This window comes from Zeus faber (genome assembly GCF_960531495.2).
Source record: "Zeus faber genome assembly, chromosome: 16".
Taxonomy (NCBI): Eukaryota; Metazoa; Chordata; class Actinopteri; order Zeiformes; family Zeidae; genus Zeus; species Zeus faber.
In genome coordinates, this window is record NC_137202.1 from 13,065,562 (window position 1) to 13,087,102 (window position 21,541).

General features: G+C 44.4%; 1 protein-coding gene across 1 annotated transcript in view; it reads right to left on the reverse strand.

Annotated features, from left to right (window-relative positions):
- zswim8 (zinc finger, SWIM-type containing 8) overlaps window positions 1–21,541 on the reverse strand; it is a 59,954-nt gene that overhangs the window by 22,224 nt on the left and 16,189 nt on the right. Inside the window, exons 5-8 of the mRNA XM_080016125.1 lie at window positions 13,984–14,156; window positions 3,214–3,321; window positions 816–897; window positions 116–236 (exon numbers count right to left, since the gene is read on the reverse strand). Coding sequence (XP_079872251.1) covers window positions 116–236; window positions 816–897; window positions 3,214–3,321; window positions 13,984–14,156 — 484 coding nt within the window. The remainder of the gene's footprint in view (window positions 1–115; window positions 237–815; window positions 898–3,213; window positions 3,322–13,983; window positions 14,157–21,541) is intronic.

Consider the following 21,541-nt stretch of genomic DNA (forward strand, 5'->3'; position numbering starts at 1 on the left):
AGTCGATACAAACTTATTTTGGACAAGAGCCGGGCGCGTATCTTATGTTCAACAACCTTCTGGAAGATATACACTCACTGTTATCCACTTTTATTCCTAATGGCCGGTGGGTTACCTGAAGACGACTGGTGAGGGCCCACAGAATTTGTGCAGTGTCTTTTTGATGTTGTCACTCAGCGTGGACTCATCCAAGTACCAGGTGCTTTGGTCCGAGGCTGAGGGGCCCGCTGTAGGGTCTGTAAAGAGACAGTGGGCCGTATTGAAATATGTGCATATATGAAAATGTCCTTAAACACACGTAATACTGTAGCGAAGCAGCACTTTAGGAGGATTTTCCTCAAATTGCTCACTGGAATATCTTCGTTTGTGAGTGGGTGGGGTCAAAGAGTCAAAACCTACAGAATAAAAGGGCTTCAGAGTGCCCCTTACAGGCGCAATGCAACTGTGTCAGTCTGTGATTACTATGTGTATGTCAAAATATGTATATGTGGTGCTCTAAGTGGGCCGGTACTCACCGGTACACAGTATGTACCTTCCACACTTCACTCTTTGGCTTACCATGAATTTTTTCTTGCGTACCGGCACTTGTCACAAGCTGCCGGTACTCTGTTCTGCCCTCTCAAGTAGACATATTGTATAATAAATCATATCTCGGAGCGGAGTCAGAGCACACCTTTTCTTTTAATTAATAGAACAAGCTGTGAGATCCGGCTTAAATAGCCCCCCATCCCCACCGCCAACATGTGAATAAGGGGAGTACCGGCACATTTTATAGTCTAATTCAATTATCGTCACATGTCCCTGTCCAGTGGTACCTGGTGCTCCACAAACAGTGTTGATGGCGGTAGACTGGGATGAAAGCAACTCATCCAGGAGGCGCTGGGCTGTGGGCAGGATCTGGAGACAGACATAGAAGAGTCATTTGTAATTCCTTGTTGCATTGGGGAGATTTTCGGGGATGGCGTCACAGAAATTATGCTATGTGTTATTCGCCAAGATCCAGGCAGACAGAATAACTTTTTTGATATGTTCTGAAATATTTTTGCCCGTACGGCCAAGTGTTATGCCCTGTACAATCCGTTTCACACTTAATTCTATAGCCCCCTAATGTGATGGTAATGAAGCTGCTTTCAAGTTGCGCTAAAAATATATTATTTCTTTCCAAATGCACCTACAGTGGGGCAAAAAAGTATTTAGTCAGCCACCAATTGTGCAAGTTCTCCCACTTAAAAAGATGAGAGGCCTGTTATTTTCATCAGAGGTAAACCTCAACTATGAGAGACAAAATGAGGAAAAAAAATCCAGAAAATCACATTGTCTGATTTTTAAAGAATTTATTTGCAAATTATGATGGAAAATAAGTATTTGGTCAATAACAAAAGTTCATCTCAATACTTTGTTATATACCCTTTGTTTGCAATGACAGAGGTCAAACGTTTTCTGTAAGTCTTCACAAGGTTTTCACACACTGTTGCTGGTATTTTGGCCCATTCCTCCATGCAGATCTCCTCTAGAGCAGTGATGTTTTGGGGCTGTCGCTGGGCAACACGGACTTTCAACTCCCTCCAAAGATTTTCTATGGGGTTGAGATCTGGAGACTGGCTAGGCCATTCCAGGACCTTGAAATGCTTCTTACGAAGCCACTCCTTCGTTGCCCGGGCGGTGTGTTTGGGATCATTGTCATGCTGAAAGACCCAGCCACGTTTCATCTTCAATGCCCTTGCTAATGGAAGGAGGTTTTCACTCAAAATCTCACGATACATGGCCCCATTCATTCTTTCCTTCACACGGATCAGTCGTCCTGGTCCCTTTGCAGAAAAACAGCCCCAAAGCATGATGTTTCCACCTCCATGCTTCACAGTAGGTATGGTGTTCTTTAGACGCAACTCAGCTTTCTTTCTCCTCCAAACACGACAAGTTGAGTTTTTACCAAAAAGTTATATTTTGGTTTCATCTGACCATATGACATTCTCCCAATCCTCTTCTGGATCATCCAAATGCTCTCTAGCAAACTTCAGACGCGCCTGGACATGTACTGGCTTAAGCAGGGGGACACGTCTGGCACTGCAGGATTTGAGTCCCTGGCGGCGTAGTGTGTTACTGATGGTAGCCTTTGTTACTTTGGTCCCAGCTCTCTGCAGGTCATTCACTAGGTCCCCCCGTGTGGTTCTGGGATGTTTTCTCACCATTCTTGTGATCATTTTGACCCAACAGGGTGAGATCTTGTGTGGAGCCCCAGATCGAGGGAGATTATCAGTGGTCTTGTATGTCTTCCATTTTCTAATAATTGCTCCCACAGTTGATTTCTTCACAACAAGCTGCTTACCTATTGCAGATTCAGTCTTCTCAGCCTGGTGCAGGTCTACAATTTTGTTTCTGGTGTCCTTTGACAGCTCTTTGGTCTTGGCCATAGTGGAGTTTGGAGTGGGACTGTTTGAGGTTGTGGACAGGTGTCTTTTATACTGATAAGGAGTTCAAACAGGTGCATTAATACAGGTAAGGAGTGGAGGACAGAGAAGCCTCTTAAAGTAAAAGTTACAGGTCTGTGAAAGCCAGAAATCTTGCTTGTTTGTAGGTGACCAAATACTTATTTTACCGAGGAATTTACCAATTAATTCATTAAAAATCCTACAATGTGATTTCCTGGATTCTTTCCCCCCATTCTGTCTCTCATAGTCGAAGTGTACCTATGATGAAAATTACAGGCCTCTCTCATCTTTTTAAGTGGGAGAAATTGCACAATTGGTGGTTGACTAAATACTTTTTTGCCCCACTGTATGTAATAAATGTGACCTTTTTTTTTATAAAAGTAAACTGATATTTTTATGTGGAGTGAGTAAAATGTAACTGAACTGCATCTCTACTTAAAATCCAGTTGGCCAGTAGAGCAGCGGAATCATTTACCTCACACAATTTACAAGAATCACTGGAGCTGGACTTTTTTTTTGCTGGAAGCAGCAAAGACAAGGCAAAAACTGTAATTAAATGTAATTTGTATTAAATCACAGTTTTACCAAAACTTATGTGTTTGTTATGTCCTATCCTAATTGCTTTAGAGTGAATACTTTATGATGTCACAAAGTGCAGCATCTGTACAAAATCAGCACGAATGTAAGGACTGCTGAAGGACTTCCTAAGATGACACCATTGTTACTTTGGCTCTCTCTTTTAATGGTTGCAATTTTCTGGAATAGAACCTTGTATTAATATTACCTGCTGTGGCAATTCACTGATGAGGTACTGGGCAAACTTCTGCAGCTGATCCCTCTGCAGCCTGGACAGCGACTCAGAGACCGGGGCCCGCAGACACACTGCAGAAGCCTGCACAAAGAGACATATCAGAGTCAATGGTATAGCTAACATCAGCATTTGTCTGCCATTCTCATGTCTGGACATGGTTATGCAAATGACAATTTATTGAGCTGTGTGATGAAATAGCCCAAGTGTATGGCTGCTAAAAGGTTCTATTTAGCAGAGATATTGCAGGATGTTCATTGTTTCTACTTGCAGCTTATCAGCGGCACAAAAGTGCCCGTAGTTCAGTTATGGTTCTACATAGTGGGAACTCAGCTGCTCTTGGGATGGGTCTTGAACTGTAGCTACACACCAGCGTGTGTAGCCAAGAGGGTTCGCTATTGAGAAACTTACATAAACATGCATAATGGTACATTGTACACTATGAGACAGACTCTGAATCGGAGAACGCAGAGTTCCCTATTAGTATGGGGTCATTACAGTTATAAAGTCATTATAAAGTGCTTATAGTTGCACACACAAATACTCACATAGACCACCAGCACTTACTAATCCTGCACATAACTAGCAGCCCAATTTTCCACTCAGAAACAGAAACCAGACAGCAGAAAGAAGAAGACTCCTAGCTGTAGACCTGAAGAAAGAGCTGCAGGAGAGCCCTTAGTGCTCTGGACAGCATACATTCATACCCTCAAGTTCTGATGCTCTTAAGTAGGATTATATCAGCAGCAGACTGACAGGTTGCATTACAACACATTCCTTCCTGGCTTTATCCCAAAGGCATTAAGAAGACAATATTCATAACACGTGAAGACTGATTCCTGTATTCAGACGATTAGTCTGAAATCGTTGTGGGAAGTTGGGTAGGTTTTACACAATAAAAGAGGTCTGCAAAAATGTTGCACAGGCTGTCCTTTGCTATAAATCGAATGATATTAAAGATTATTTTGCTACCATTGTGTTAATATGGAAAAAGTTCAACAAAAGACATCAAATCTTTTCATAGGGCCATCTATCAGGGTGGATAAAAACATGTGTGATGCATGCGTATAATTCTTACAAGAAAAGCGGAGAATAGAGGGTTCTCAGCTGAAGCCTGCCAGCTATTCAATACAGCAAAGACAGCATTGTACTCCATGTCTCCCTCTCATTATTGTACAAATGAGTCTGCTGTGGAACTGTTAAATCATTCATGGAACGACTAACAGACGGAGCCACTAACAGCTTGCGATAGCATTTGGAAGCGGAAAACACTCCATAGAGTGCAGTCCTCCGCCAAGACAGCCCAATTCTCTGGTGCCTGTCATATGTTATCTGGAACTGGACATATCCCACAGTGCGTCAGTTTCGTGGAACTAACAAAACACAGTGCTTTATGTTGACAAAAAATGAAGATATCCTGCAATGTCAATAGCCAACATCAACATACACTTAAAAATTGTTCTAACCATCCAATATGCCGTGTCACCTCAAAGGAAAACATGAGAGGTTTCAACCTCATTTGGCTTGTATGTAATGTCCACAACGCCTGCCAATGTTGTCTCCCCAGCGGTAGCACCTGAGCTCACTGCAAGAAACATTAGCAGGCAAAAGCAATGACTCAAGCGAGAGCTTGGGTCTAAACTCTGACCAATGGCGCTTGAGACTTTTTTTGATAACATTATGAAGTGATTAAGACATTATTTAAGATAACATTATGTCTTCATGGACCGTAATGTAATTTATTGTTTGTAGAAGCACTCTCAATTATTTTATAAAACATTTCTAAAGCCATGTGCCCCATTTATTACTTAAATAACATCTTTTTAATCGTTATATCTGAGTTGTCCCACAGGTTTTGAAATCTGCATATGCAGTCCCATTGCATAAAGGTGGTGATAAAAATAACCTCAATAACTATCGGCCAATTTCCAAACAGTCCTGTCCTGCTAAAATCCTGGAGTTACTGGTTAATAATTAGCTAAAATCATTCCTCTCAAGAAACTGTTAAGTCCACACCAATCCGGTTTCAGAGCTAAACATAATACTGTCACTGCTACCACCTTGGTTATGAATAATATTGTTTCGGCTGTTGACAAAGGGAAATATTGTGCTGCCCTCTTTGTTGATCTATCAAAAGCATTTGACACTGTTTTCCATGCTATGCTCCTACAGAGACTTTGTGATATTGGCTTTGACTATAATTCCTGTAAATGGTTTCAGGACTATCTGTCTCACAGACAGCAAGGTGTGACTTTGGGAAATGACCAAACGGTTTTTTCAGCACTGTCAAAAAGGGGTTCCGAAGCAAGGTTCAATATTGAGTCCTATCTTTACAATTAATATCAACAATATGACATCTAATATGACACAAATTTTAATGCCCATATTTACACAGATGATACAGTTCTGTATTGCTTTACTGAGACTGCACACTCAACCACTGAAATCCTACAACAAGCCTCTTTTGTTGGACAAATGGCAAGGCAACGCACTTTTTAATTTGAAATTAGTCCTGAATTCAAACGAGACTAAATATATGCTGTTCTCTAGATCTAGAGATATTGGGGACAATAATTTGCATATTACCAATGTGAATGGACACAATATCGAGAGGGTCTCAGAGTATAAATATCTCGGTATCTCGCTGGATCAAAAGGTTACTTTTAAATTTCACATTGACATTCGTCAGCAAGCTGCAACAAAAAATTGGATATTTGTCCAGAAACAAAGGTAATTTTCTAATGTTCAGTAAAAAGAGGATAATTAAGGCTGTTTTATTCTCGGTTTAAGATTATGGTGACATCATCTGTAGACACACCTCCAATCTTTAACTCCCAGACTCAGTTTATCACTCCTAACATTTATTATCGGTGACATTTATACCACTCATCATTGCATCTAACATGAAAAGGTTGGGTGGGCATCTCGAACAGTAAGACGTGATAGGCATTGTTTTTTATTTATTTATAAATCCCTAAATGGTAACCTGCCATCATATGTAACCTTATATTAAATTGGACCTATAGTCATCATTCAACTTGCTGAAATGATTGGCTAATGCTCAAAGTCCCGTGCGCAAACACTACATTTGTTAAAAATGCTTTTGGTTTTTGTGCTGCACACTCGGAACAGTTTACAACAAACATTGAAACTTGACACAATACACCTATGGGTGAATTTAGGTCAATAATTGCAAGCTGTCTGCCCATAAATGTAACGGTTTTTAACAGGCTTTGACTGTTTTCTGTTTATATTTGTTCTCTCATTGGTTTATTTTTTGCGTGTATTTAGCCATTTGTTCAGATGCACAATTTATTCTGATGTACTCTCGTCATCATTGTAAATATGGGTTATTATCGTTTAATGATACATGGCACAAGGATTTTTATATTTTACTGTCTTGCTTGTTTTCCAGATATATCTTTTCGTATCATGTCAATATCTATGCAGCAAAATGGTGCATGATTTTCCGAGAATAAATAAAGGTTGAATGAATGAATGAATGAAGTGAAGGTGACAGGCACGACTGTTGATGGCTTCTAGTGATCAGAGCTTAAAGCGGATGTTCATTGCAGCTACTGTTGCGTATCAACTGCACAAAAGTTCCAGTAGTTTGGTTGTTCTTTACAAGGTAAAGAACAACCAAACTACTTAGGATGGACTTGGGATTTAACTGAACACCCGCATGTTGCATGTTGTATACTACATCCTGCTGCAATTTCTCTGCTAATATGAATGTGACAATGTGGTTAGCTTTAATAGAATGCATTGACCAACAGAGCTTACTGGATTTCAACATTATTAGCAACAAAGTTTTCCTTGAACTAGACAGCATATGGTATGTATAAAATATGGCACCTGAGAGCCTGCCCAGAAAATATAAATACTAATATAATACTGTTTTGTCCACACTTTCAGATAGACATACCAACATAGAAAGAACTACACAAGATTCACATCCGCTTCTGTGCTGCTTCCATTTTTTAAACGTATTCAGACAACCACATGACCCATTTTGCTGCATAGATATTCCAATAAAAACATGATTTGAAAAGATATATCTGGAAAAGAAGCAAGACAGAAAATTATAAAAGTCCTTGTGCCATGTATCATTGAACCGATAATAATGAAGACCATGAAATGTGACTCGAAACCTCCAACTCAAACATGACCCCCAGATACTTCTAGTGGGATAAGACAAAATGAAATCATCATCATCACAAAACAAACACACAAAAGAGAAGAAAAAAAAAAATCGTTCCCATTTTGGGAATTTCAGATTGAAATCTTGTCTGTCTTTGAAAACCCACAAGGACGTCAAGGCATTACAGACACCTTTTTACAATTTATTTTGACGGGGAGTATGAGCTAATGGAAAAAGAGTCTAAAAATTGCACAGACCGCAGCTCGGCAGGGAATTGCATCACGCAGGGTGATGGTGGCTCTGGTAACGTTGATATACCAAAAGAGTGGGTGAGTGAGGGAGGCAGGTGACAAGACTCTTTCTGTGGCCAACCATCTGCTGCTCTGAGCAGTTAATGACGTCTGCCCAGAGAGCTAATCCCCCTCATTCACAAACCAACAGATTTAGTGAGACCTGAGTGAGTGTATGTGTGTGTGGGTCTGTGCGTGTGCACCAGTTAACACACCAAGAGTAGGAACAGGTGTGTTTCTGTTAAAGTAAAAACATGAGCAGTGTAAATGTATTTTATCAGGTCTTAGTTAAAAAAAGAAAGGAGAAAAAAAACAAAAAAACAAAAAAAAAAAGACAATAGAAAAACTCAAATCTATTTTTCCAGTTTCTGAATCGATTTGAAAATTGTAACATCAATACTATATTGGAAGCTATACAACCACTTTCAACTTAAATTAAGTACCACCATAGTCGGAAGTGAATTGAAATATTTCATTTATATTTCACATTCCACTTCATTTCTGTATTATACTGAAGTGGTAGCAATACTCATTATGTATGAAATGTCAATATATCAATTTAGAATTGTATCATGAGCCATCTCATCAACATCGGATTGAATTTATAGTGAATGGAAATGTGAGCCTTTGTATCAAAATCAAATTGTGCGATCCTGCCCAATACCCAGCCCTAATATTTATCTCTGTGTCATCCAGAAAAATACGGTAAGTTTGTCATGTTTTTGAGGAAAGGCCATCGCGAGAAGTGTGTCCAACTGTGCATGCATGTCACAAGGCCGCACAGCAGATAAGAAGCTGTGCGAACAAAGGAAGAGGCTGTACAAATGTCATGTTTTCCTAAGGGAAAGCGGAAGTGCCAGGAAAAAAACATCTGATAAAATATAGTGCTCAAACCATTGAAACTTTTTGACTCAGTCTTGGAATGGAATCAGTCAAGCTGGTGAGCACTCAGGTGTACAAACAGCTAGCGTAGCAGAGTCTCCAGGGTTTGACAAAATGTTGATATCAGGAGAGCGCAGACTCTGCGCACCACCCAGGGGAATAATAATCAGAAGCTCCCACACACGGAGCACACAGAAGTTGTACACATCACCGTCAAACTGCTCCGCTCAGCCGCTGTCGCCATGTTACGCAGCTCACCACACAATCACTAAGCCTATTGATGACATGAGGGTGGTGGGCCCCCTTAAGAATCTCCCTCAACACTGATAAGACAAAGAAGTCTGTTGTTGCTTTCAGGAAACTCGGCTTGCCACATCATCAGGGTGATGATGGTGGGGAGAAGCCATAGCACAGTTGACGTCCGAGCTGTCAATAGCTCAGAAGCCACATCACCAAACTTAGAAGGTGAAATCTCCACGGCTCATTTCAAGACATTAATGGGCTTGAGCATGAATGCAATGTGACATTTTTAGTTTTAAAAAAGAAAGCTGGTCTTTATTAAGTTAAAAATAAATGTTATGTGGATCATACTTCCTTGTGCATTTCTTGGTTCACATGGCCGGCGGTGACCCCACTCAACCACAATTTTTTTGCTTGTTTGTTTTGTTAAAAATAGATAAATCATGAAAATAAATATCTTTGTAAATATCAGCAGCACCAAATTGTGATGGCTTGATGATTTGGTGAGAGAATCTCCAAAATGGCAGGTCTTGTGGGGTGTTCCCCGTATACAGTAGTTATTATCAACCAAAAGTGGTCCAAGGAAGAACAAACGATGAGCCGGCGAGGGTCACGGGGGCCGAAGGCTCATTGATGCACGTGGGGAGCGAAGGCTTGCCCGTCTGGTCCGATCGCGCAGAAGAGCTACTGTATCACAAGTTGCTGAAAAATTGAATGACAGAAATGATAGAAAGGTGTCAGAACACACAGTGCATCTCAGCTTTTGTGTATGGGGCTGCGTAGTCGCAGACCGGTCAGAGTGCCCACCGCTGAAAGCACCTACATGGGCACGTGAGCGTCAGAACTGGACAATAGAGCAACGGAAGGTGGTGGCCTGGTCTGATGAATCACATTTTCTTTCACATCGTGAGGATGGCCTGGTGCATCAGGAGGGGTTAGCAGCGCAACAGGGGTGGCAGGACTTCCAAGCAGCCCAGTGGTGCTCTGATGAGGATGTGGAAGGAGAAGAGCCAGGTGAAGAGCCACATGGTGTTGCTCACAAACCGTCCCAGGGGCCTTTCCACTAGGGATGCTGCGCCTCCTGGAGCAAGCTGTGGCGAAGCTGGGGATCCCATTGGCAGACCCCGAACCTGCTGCTCCCTCCATTGTGGCCAAGGCTAATTTTACACTGGGGATCAGCCTCCACGTCCGCATCCCCTTCTCGTGCTGGAGGATTTTACCAAGGAGGTGAGGTCGTCTATAGGGGTGCTCCACAGCAGACGTTCTCCCCCATCCAGGCATCCAACCAGTGGTCGACCCTGAACACCAAGCCAGAGTTGTGCTATCTGGCTTTGCCCCTCCTGGAGGAATCAGTAAGTACCTGTGCCCCTCCTGCACCATAGAAAAGCCTCAGCTACCATCCCAGGCGTGTGGGCTGACAGCAAATCTGGCAGAGAAGTCTTACAAGGCCGCAGGGCAGGCTGTAGCACTGCTCAATAACATCTTCCTGCTGCAGGCCTACCAGGCCAGGCTCTTACAGGAGCTGGAGGGGATTGGCACCGCCAAGACGTACGTGGAACTGCACAAGGCCACCGACTTCTGAACGATTGCCAAGGTTGCGGCGCAAGACACAAGGCGTTTGATGTGGTTTTTGGTGGTGATGCAGCACCACCAATGGCTGAACCTGTCTCAGATATCTAAGAGGGAGAAGAATAGGCTCCTGGATGCTCCAGTGAAGATGGCAGGCCCATTGTGAACATCTTGACCCACAAGTTTGAGTAGCAGCAGAAGGAGTTGGTGGCATTGAGAAACTTCATGCCCGACGGACCTGGTCCCCACGTGGTGAGCCCCGGTTCATCACAGCAGCAGTGGGGATCCAGACGGCCCACATGAACATCGCAGGCCCAGAGAGGCTACAGCCCAGGTGACGCCCCAGCCTCTCCCCGCTGATGGGATGAGGCTCTTCACCCTTTCCCCCACTTTTTGCTCTGAGAGGGGGAAAGGGGGAGGGGGCCACCTGGATCGGGCCTGATGAGGACCACATCATTGGAGGCGTCTACCTGCGGCACTGTGCACCAGGAAATAGACTCTCATACTGTTTAGCTTTGACCTTACATTGTACAGAAGTACAATATCCTATAATTTGTCATATTATATTATCATTGTTGCCCACTCGGCATCCATTGTAGCCTGGTCATCATGGAAGAGGGATTCCTCCTTCTGTGGTCCCTTCTCAAGTCCCCCCCCCCCAAAAAGGGTTTTCTGAGAGTTTTCCCTTGCCTGGATGTGGGTTTAGACCAGGGAATGCCGGTGATTTATACGTGAAATGTGGGTTTGTGAAGCCCTTTAAGACAGTATTGTGAATAAGGGCTATACAAATAATCTTGACCTGACACAGAAATCCTTTCCGCCATCCTCAGCAGCCGCAGGCTTCGGGGTGAAGGCCAGGGAGGTGCAGAGGACCTGAGCCGCCACGGAGAGTGGATTCGTGCTGCCAGGCCTTCTGCTCAACCTCGAGTTCTAGCACAAAGACCTTCTACCGTACCAAGGTCCATGCTAGCGAAAGCCGTGCGGTTAATGTACACAAAAGTCACACACACACACACACACACACACACACACACACACACACACACACACACACACACACACACACACACACACACACACACACACACACACACACACACACACACACACACACACACACAAAGTCTTTATTCCAGTCCTCCCTCCCCCCATTCAGTGTGTTTTCCCAGTGTGTTTATTGGGGCCCCCTGTCCACATGAGTGTCGTGGCCCAAAAGGAAAATATGAGCCCAAATCTCACCATTACATAGGAGTGTCCAGACAGCATGAGATTTTCACTACCTCATGAAAGGGGCCAGGCTGGGTCCGGTGACACCCTGTGTGATGATAAAAATTGATGCCTACCTGTAGGGAAGGGGTGCTGTATGCGAGGGCCGGATGGTCAGTGGGTGATAGCGGGGCTCACAAGACCTGGCACATCAATGTGTTGGAGTTGGAGGCTGTCTGGTTGACCCTGTTACACTTTGTACTGTGGCTGAGGGGACACCACATCCTGATACGTTCCAACAACACTGTGACGATTGCTTATATCAATCACCAGGGTGGCGTCCGCTCCCTAGTTATGTATCAGGTGGTGTCATTGGTCCCATTCCCACCTCTGTTCCCTGTCAGCATCCCACATTCTGGGAAGGCAAAACCTGGGACCGGACTTATTATCCAGGGAACAGCCGCAAGCGTCTGATTGGCGCATTTATCTGCTGGTCATGGCGTCATAATCTGGCGTCGATACCTCTGCCAAGCAGAGATAGAACTGTTCGCTTCACGAGACACGGCTCATTCGGAAGGACGACCTCCCAACGGGCCACGATGCCCTGGCTCACCGCTGGCCTCAAGCTTGTCTGTTTGCATTCCCTGGGATATCCCGGAAATTAAGGCCTGCATGAAAAGGCTTGGCACCGTCCACCATCAAGGTGTAACTGGCCACTATATCGGCCTGTCATAATGGAGTGGATGGCAAGCCAGTTACATTATGGCATTCAGGTTTATGGAAGGCACCCATCAGTCACGCCCACGCTTGCGGTCGCTGACTCAGAAATGGGATCTAGTTTTGGTGTTGAATGCCTTAACGAGAGCCTAGAACCTCCAGAAGAGGTGGGATTAAGAATGTTGCCGTTGAAGTCAGCACTGCTTCTGGCACTTGTCTTGGCAAGACTAGTGGGAAATCTGGCCGCACTGTCTGTCCACCAGCCCTGCTTAGTGTTCTCCACAGACAAACAGAGGGTTACGTTGAAACCCAGTCCGGCTTTTCAGTCCAAGAACATAAAAGCAGGATTCAAATCAACCACGATTGATCTCTCTTTGTTTTCTCCTCCTCCCTTTGTGTAAAAGGAGTACAAGAGACTGCATACTCTGTGCCCTGTCAGGGTGCTCTTGGTGAATGTGGAGCTCACATGTATGCCAGTCCGACCAGCTATTTGTCTGTAATGAGCGTCAGACAATCAGGAAACCCCTATCCAAAGATGGTCTTTCTCACTGGATAGTGGAAGCGATCTCATTGGCCTACTCCTCTGTGGGGCAGGAACCCCCAGAGGGTCTTAAAGCACATTCTGCAAGGGGTGTGGCTACCTTGTGGGCGTTGTTACGAGGGGCTTTGGTCGAGGAGGTGTGTGGTGCTCATTCCTCGGCTACCCCACACATGTTCACCAAATTCTACAGTCTGGACATGACTGTTTCAGCACTGGCGCAGGCTGTTTTGACAGCTGCCAAGCATTAGCCTATGTACAAAGTTACACTTTGTGGTTGAGAATGGTTACGGTTGATATAATCTCAGCTGTATGCGGAATCCCCACCCACGAGCATTGGGGTGGGTCTGATGGGGTGGCAATATAATTTACCTCCACACCCTATGGATACGCTGGGATTGGGGTTTGAGGTCACATCAGCCAGTTGGTCCTTGGAATGGACTACCCAGAACCTGGGTTCTATGTCTGTGCCTTTGGGGGCTTGCATAGGACACATTGGTTCTGACCTTGGTGGTGAGTGAGTGCTGGGGGTGTACAGTATAGCATGGTGAGAACTTGAGTTCGAAGTGAAGTGAAGTGTTTGGGTTGTGCTACAACCCTGGTTTTACAAATGAAGAACGAGGGTGCTTACCGGTGGCCTCACTGACAAGCTGGCTCAAGAGCTAAATAATATGTCTGAGTAAGTATGACAGGCTGGAGGCAGGCAGGCAGGAAGTATGACACCCCCCCAGTATATATACTGGGGAGGTGGGCATTATGATGGGTGCCCTAATGGCCTAATCACAGCCTGTCAAGACCAAATTGAGACTTGGTTGGTTTAAAAGGGCTTTCAGTTTTATTCACTGGAGCTATCTGGAGACATCTTAAGGCATAATAAGAACTCCCATCCTTCATTCATAAAACCAGAGTTTTAGCACAACCCAAACCTTTCCCGCTCATGGATACTGTTCTGGGAACTTGCAGGTTTTGAGATTAATTTTAACTACCACATGTGAATCTCTCCATGTGCCAAACACACAGGGCTTTGGCACACACACACACACACACACACACACACACACACACACACACACACACACACACACACACACACACACACACACACACACACACACACACACACACACACACACACACACACACACACACCCCTCACTCACATTGTGGATCCTGAAGAGGCAGAGGGCCACCACGTGGGCACACCACTTGGCCCCTGCACCACAGGTGCAGCTGCAGGACGTGATTCTGCAGCGGTCAAACATCACAGCAACGTTGTAGGCCCCCTTGGACTGGCCAGACTGGGTCGAAACCACCGTTGCACTGAGATGAAATCCTGGTGGAGGAGAGAGGGATGGAGAGAGCGGGTCAGAAATAGGAAGGAAGCAGTCAAATAACAAATGAAAAAAAACCACAATTGAACAGTATTTTTCTTTTCTGATGATTATCAAAACGTGTTATTTATTACATGTCAAGTCGAGTTATTTACATGTACAAATAAGCATCTTGGTTCTCATGTTTCTAACATGTACCTCTGTAATGGTAAGGCCATAACGACTAATACTAAGGAGTTTACTTCAGTTTACTGAAGAGCTGCTTTTCTGCTGAGTGAATTGTCTCTTGAATGTAATTTCTTACATTCTTGCTCCACAGAATATACTGATAACGGATTTACCAGCTTTGCAGATGGAACTCTGCATTAGTTGTTCCAGATTGTTTTCATGCATGCTTCCAATAAAACCCCATTGAATCATTTTTTTGTACATTTTTGTACTTTGTGTGAAAAAAAAATGCCTGGAAATGTGTGCTTGGTGTGAAACAGCTTTAAGAAAAGTTAGAATGTGAAGTGCATCCTTATAATGCCTTCCTGTTTTTGTATCAGCTGAGTAATTGTTTTTACAAGCAAACTTCACTTCTTAAACTAAGCAAGCAGGATTCTTAAAGGACCTGGGAGGCTTCCGACTCAAACTGAAACGGCGAACAACAGGACCTGTAATGCTAGCTGAACCTTCAGCTGCCAAGCACAAAATAAAAGGCCATCTGATTTCCATTCTGGAGGAGCAAGACTCAACGTGTGGGGAGGCAGAAAGAGAGACGGCGCAAGAGAGAGATTGGCCAAGAGCTTTTACCCACTGGCCCTTGGCGATCATTCTCTTGCTAAGTCAGCAGTAAGGAAAAAGTTAGGGAGGAGAATGAGAAAATAAGGTGACAGAGAATGAAAGAGTAGAAGACGGTGTATTTTTCACCATTCCAGTTCCTAAAGAAAGTCTTTGTGCGCAACAAAGAAGTGTCTTTCCCTTGTACAGTGTAACACGTGCGGACATCTTTGACCTACTTTCCTCTCACAACTTGAGAGAAGCGTTGGGTTTCCATTACCTCAGAGGGAAGTCCAACAAGGATTACACATAACGGTTGATTTTTCATGCCCTTTACTACAAAATGACGACGAAAGGAGCATTGCCATTTCTGCCTGTTTAACGACTAGATATTTGCCAATATCACACATCTTATCCATAATTGCAGAACATTTGCAGGTTGTTTGTTAATATCTGGGTGCACCTATTCTATTTACTGCATTCACACAGTCTGTGCTAATGTTTTCTTTTTTGATATAGGCACTTTTACCCATCTGCTTTTTTTATTTTACTAATCAGTCTTTGTGGATGAAAGTGACCAATTGTAAGTGCTTGGTTGGATTCAAAAAGGACATTTTCTAGCAGTCAGATATTGATTTCTAAGGGTGACAGAACCATTAAACTTTTAACAACCATGATCAATTTAGCCACATCTTTACTGCCCGTACTTCAATTTACAGTCAATTCATTTTGTTTCCAAAGTACATCATCATTAAGTTGTTTACATATGGCATGTGTTATGTCTGTTGCACTGTCTTTCTTTTGAAAAGAAGATATTTTGAAATAATAATAATAAATATCAAGTGGAGTAAATATCTACATTCTCATTTTTTGTGACAGATCACCATTATCCATGCTGTTTCCTTTCGGAATACTGTTCGTTCCTAATGAACATCAGAGCCCATCAGTAAAGCAGCTTGTTTCTAATCCTTCCATGTTGACCTAATCTCCTTTTCAAATACTGGGCCCTCCCTAATTGTTTCTAGATTTCCTAGAACTCAGCCCCCTGTTTTTAATTCATTCATCTGTGGTGAGGCATAATATTGCAGTATTCTAGTGTCCTCCATCGGGGTTATTACAGTGGCCAATATTACTGAAATGTGTTTTACATTTAAGGATTTGGAACAAAACTGCAAAATAATTTGTCAGACGGAGTTGAAAGTCTGACTTGGGTGGGAGTACACTAGGGGAGTGGTTTTCAAACCTTTTTTTTGTGTTGTGTACCCCCTCTAAGATCCTTTTTCAGCTGAGTACTCCTTCCCTGGCATTGTGAGGGAAAAAAATAATATTAACATAAATGATGTACTGTTTGTGTGTTGTATGTGTTTTTTTTAACATCATATTTAGCTAATATTTAATAAAACACAAAGTTAAGTTTGCACTGTTGGAACTTATTGTGTTTATGCAGGCCATTTTTTTGGTTTAATCTAATTACAATAAATACATTTACAATAAAAACACTATTTTTTTCTTTGGAGAGACCACAGAGAACGGATCACAAGTTGCGCATGGGCGTTCACATAACATGCATGCGGAAAGATCAGTCAGTGTGAATTACAATAACAGGATAAAATAGATATAAGCTTACAAAATGCACTGGGATAACATTTCAATGGGCAATTATAAATAAGGGGAATAATACATTTATTTTTATATGTGTGAATCGAACACGGCTCAACGTGCGTCCAGATCGCAGTGCCCCATTCCTCCTAATAAAACAACCAAAAATAAAAACACACTGTTTTGGTGCACAAATCACTGGCAACCAATTGCTGGCGTGTACGCATCCACAATACCGTCGGAGCTGCAACTTAATCACCATCCACACCATGTGCGCCGCCATGTCAATATCATCCATTTGCTTCCTCGCTGTTGTGCTGCTGCAAGCATATATCCACATTATCCATGGCGTGGATGGTCATTAAGTTGCAGCTCTGACAGTACTGAGGATGCGTGATACAAACAAAACAAAACTGTGTGTTTTAATTTTCAATGTAGGTCATTTTATTTAACGTCTGCTTACTCAAGATGGCGGCGCGAGCACAACGCAAGGCTCAGCGTCTCTCCAGATTCTGCAAAATTGCAGTTATATACCCACTAGTTTTAAGTTTGTTCAGTCTGAACATCTTTGTAAACCTATCATATACCCATCGAGAACTTTTGGACATTGGATTACACAATTTAGATAATTTTGTCAGCAATCTCCAGGTCTACACTGAGATCATCAGGAAACCGGGGGCCAAAAACCCGGCTTGGTCGGCCGGAAGACAGCACAGGCGGCGTCGAGACCGTAAACAAATGCATGGGAAGAAAGGAGGGCTATGGGCTAAGCTAAGGCTAACTCCTCATTGGCTATCTCTACCAAGCATTTTCCTCGCCAATGTGCGATCTCTGATGGACAAAATGGATGAACTGCATCTGCAGATCACCACTCATAAAAGGAGTATGGATTGCAACGCCATGATTTTCACGGAAACATGGTTTAACAGCAATGTCCCCGATAGCGCAATTGAGCTTCCAGGTCGCTACATCGTCAGGGCGGAAAGAACAGCTGATGACTTCAGTAAATCCAGAAAAGGCGGACTGTGCATTTATATGAACAATGCTTGGTGTACGGTCAATGGCATCATCAAATGTCACTGTTCTGCTAACCTTGAATACCTCATGGTTAAGTGTAGACCTTTCTATCTGCCCAGAGAGCTTACATCTTGGATCTGGGATGTAACTGCAGCATACATCCCCCTGGATGCTAATGCTAAGCTTGCAATGAAAGAACTGCATGCTTCCATGAATAAACAACAGACTACACACCCGGAGGCAGCCTTTATTGTTGCAATTGATTTCAACCACTCCAACCTGAAGACTGTACTCCCCAAATTCCACCAACATGTCTCATGCCACACTAGAGGAGACAAGACCCTCAACCAAGTTTACACAAACATGGCTGGAGCCTACAAAGCAATTCCACTCCCCCACATTGGACAGTCTGACCAACTCTCACAGTTCCCAAGTTCACACCACTCATTCAACGTGTGAAACCCTCAGTCAGAATAGCTAAAGTATGGCCGGGGGGGGGGGCAGACTCTGTCCTACAGCACCGGTTCCAACACACCAACTGGAGCATGTTTGCCGCTCAGGCCACGCTGGACTCCCACATGGTCATAGACTGCTATGCCGCCTCCGTTCTGAACTATATCAATACTAATTCCTGTAACCGTGGATGAACAGAGAGGTCCGCCGACTGCTGAAACCACATGACATCGCCTTCAGATCAGGTGACACGCAGACCTACAGTTCAGCCAGGGCTAATCTGAAGAGAGGCATCAAGAGAGCCAAGCAAAGCCACAAGCTAGGGATCACGAAGCACTTTAACAACCACTCCGACCCCCGACACATGTGGCAGGGCATCCAGGCAAACACGGATTACAAACCAACCAACACCACAACCAGTGACATCTTCCTCCCTGATGAGCTGAACAACTTCTACGCTCGCTTTGACAGGGACAACCAGGAGGCAGCCATCAAGGCTGTGCTCCCCGCAGACCACCAGCCCCTCACACAGTCTGTACCTCCCACCGAGGTACAGACTGCCCTGAGCAAGATCAATGCACGTAAGGTTGCTGGCCCTGATGGTGGACGTGTTCTCAGGGCCTGCGCTGGACAGCTGACTGAGGTCCTGACTGACATCTTCAACCTGTCACTGGCCAAAGCAGCTGTCCCCATGTGCTTTAAATCTGCCACCTCTATCGTGCCCATACCAAAAAAAAGCTCTGCAGCAAGCCTAAACAACTTCGGCCCTGTTGCACTCACCCCCACCATCATGGAGTGCTTCGAGAGGCTGGTCCTGCCACACCTAAAATCTTGCCTCCCTCCCACACCAGATCCCCTCCAATTTGCCTACCACCAGAACAGGTGCACGGAGGACACCATCTCCACAGCAATACAATCCACCCTCTCCGACCTGGCCAACAACAACACCTACATGAGAATGCTGTTCATCGACTCTAGCTTCAAAACCATCATCCCCTCCAGACTGGTCACTAATCTTGGTCACCTCAACATCGCTCCAACACCATTATCAAGTTTGTAGACGACACAACTGTGGTTGGCCGCATCAACAACAAAGATGAGACAGCCTACAGGGAGGAGGTCCAGTACGTGGCGGTGTGATGCGGCGACAACAACCTGGCCCTTAATGTCATGAAGACCAACACGCTCATAGTGGACTTCAGGAAGATGAAAGGTGCCACACACACCCCCAATCCATATCAACAGGATGGAGGTCGAGCGGGTCACCAGCTTCAGGTTTCTGGGTGTCCACATCTCAGAGGACCTCTCTTGGGCCCTCAACACCTCGACCCTCGTCAAGAAGGCTCACCAGCATCTCCTCTTCCTGAGGAGACTGAAGAAGGCCCACCTGTCTCCACAGATCCTTGTGAACTTCTACCGCTGGACCATCGAAGGCATCCTCACCAACTGCCTCTCAGTCTGGTACGGCAACTGTACTGCTGCAGACCGGAAATCACTGCAGAGGGTGGTGAATACTGCCCAAGACATCATTGGCACTGTGGAGGGCGCACAGCATCACCAGAGACAACTCTCACCCCAACCACTGGCTGTTTGCCCTCCTCCCATCCAGGAGGCACTACAGCCACCTCCGTTCCAGGACCAGCATGTTCAGGAAAAGCTTCTTCCCCTCAGCTGTCATCGTACTGAACTCTACACCATGGTGACATTTTAGTGCATTCATATTCATTCTGTCAATACTGTTCAATTTGTTCATACTGTAGATATTTAGTATATCCGTACCCACTGCTGTTAACTCTATATATTATTCATATACTTATATTTTATACATACGTTGCACTTTAATGTTTCTCTTGCACTTCTGGTTGGATGCTGAACAGCATTTCCTTGTAATTAGTACTTGTACTTTGTGCAATGACAATACAGTTGAATCTAAATCTAAAAATCTTATGGAACGAAACCGTGCGTAATGGGGACACTTTCTCTGTGACTCTCTCCCTGTTCACCCCCTCTCCATTTGTTATGCGCAGAAAACAATCTTAAAGAGTCTACAGTCGTGCCCCGTTCCTCCGTGCTGCTCTCTGCGATCGGGGCGCACGTGGGCTGTGTTCACATCCTTCTCGGGACGTGGATGATTCACACACAAAAATATATTTATGATTCTCGTTATTTATAATTCCGAATTGAAATGTTATCTCTGTGCATTTTGTATTTGTTTTATCCTGTTACTGTTATTCACACTGACTGACTGGTGAACGGGAGATACTTTCTGCACGCACATTACGTGAATGCCCATGCGCAACTTGCGATCTGTTATCTCTGTTCGGGCATTAAAGGTTCACTGTCTCTCCAAAATAAACAAATACAGAGTGGTTTATTTGTAGATATATTTATTGTAATTGAATGAAACCAAAAAAACGCTGTTAGTAATAGGAACATTTTCTCCGTCTACTCACTTCCCTCCTGTCAACAATGACGATAATATCGTGTATCGCGATATTTGGGTGGGACTGCCAAGCCGAGTCCACATACTGCTCCCCGTAGTCCCATGGACGGACGAATGGGAGGAGGGGGCGATATTTTGATACTGTGAAAATATTGCATATGGTGGCAAATATCCAAATCTAGTTAACGACTGCAAAATACTACAATGATGGCTAAAGTTGGCAGCTGATATACCAAGACCATCTCAGACGGCCAACTGTATGACTGTTTTGTAACGTTTCCTGAACTTTCAAATGTCCCGCTGGAGTTCGCGTACCGTCCAAACAGATCCATGGACGACGCGGTCTCCCAGTTAATGCACACCACAGTCGCGCACCTTGATGTTTGGAAGGTGATGATGTTGATGTGATCTTGATGTTTGTTTCCCTTTGTGAGAATGCTGTTAATCGACTATAGTTCAGCATGCAATACCATAGTCCCCACCAGACTGGCTGTCAAGCTGCGGGAGCTAGGACCGAACACCCTGCTGTGGGGAGGCATATGTCCAGCACCCTCAACCTGAACACGGGATACCCTCAAGGCTGCGTCCTCAGCCTCCTACTGTACTCCCTGTTCACACATGACTGTGTGGCCTGGTCCAGCTCCAACACCATCATCAAGTTTGGTGACGACACCGTTGGGGTGGGCCTGATCAACGACGACGTTGAGAAGGCCTACCGTGAGGATGTGGCTGACCTGTCACTCTGGTGCCAGGACAAGAGCCTCCTCCTGAACATCAGCAAAACTAAGGAGCTGATTGTGGACTTGAAGGAGGGATTACAACGAGGATGCATGCGCCATTGATGATTAATGGGCTTCTGTTGACAGGGTGAGCAGCTTCTACCAGTACCTGGTAGTCCACATCATGGAGGACTTAACGTGGACTTTACAAAGAGACACTGGTGAGAAAGGCAAGACAGCGTCTTTACCTCAGGCAGCTGAAGAAATTCAGGGTCTCCGTGAGGATCCTCAAGGGCTTCTACTCTGGAGCAGCGGAGAGCATCCTGACAAGCAACATCGTTGCCTGGTTTGGAAACTGTACTGCTCAGGACAAGTGTTCAGCCGAATGTACCAC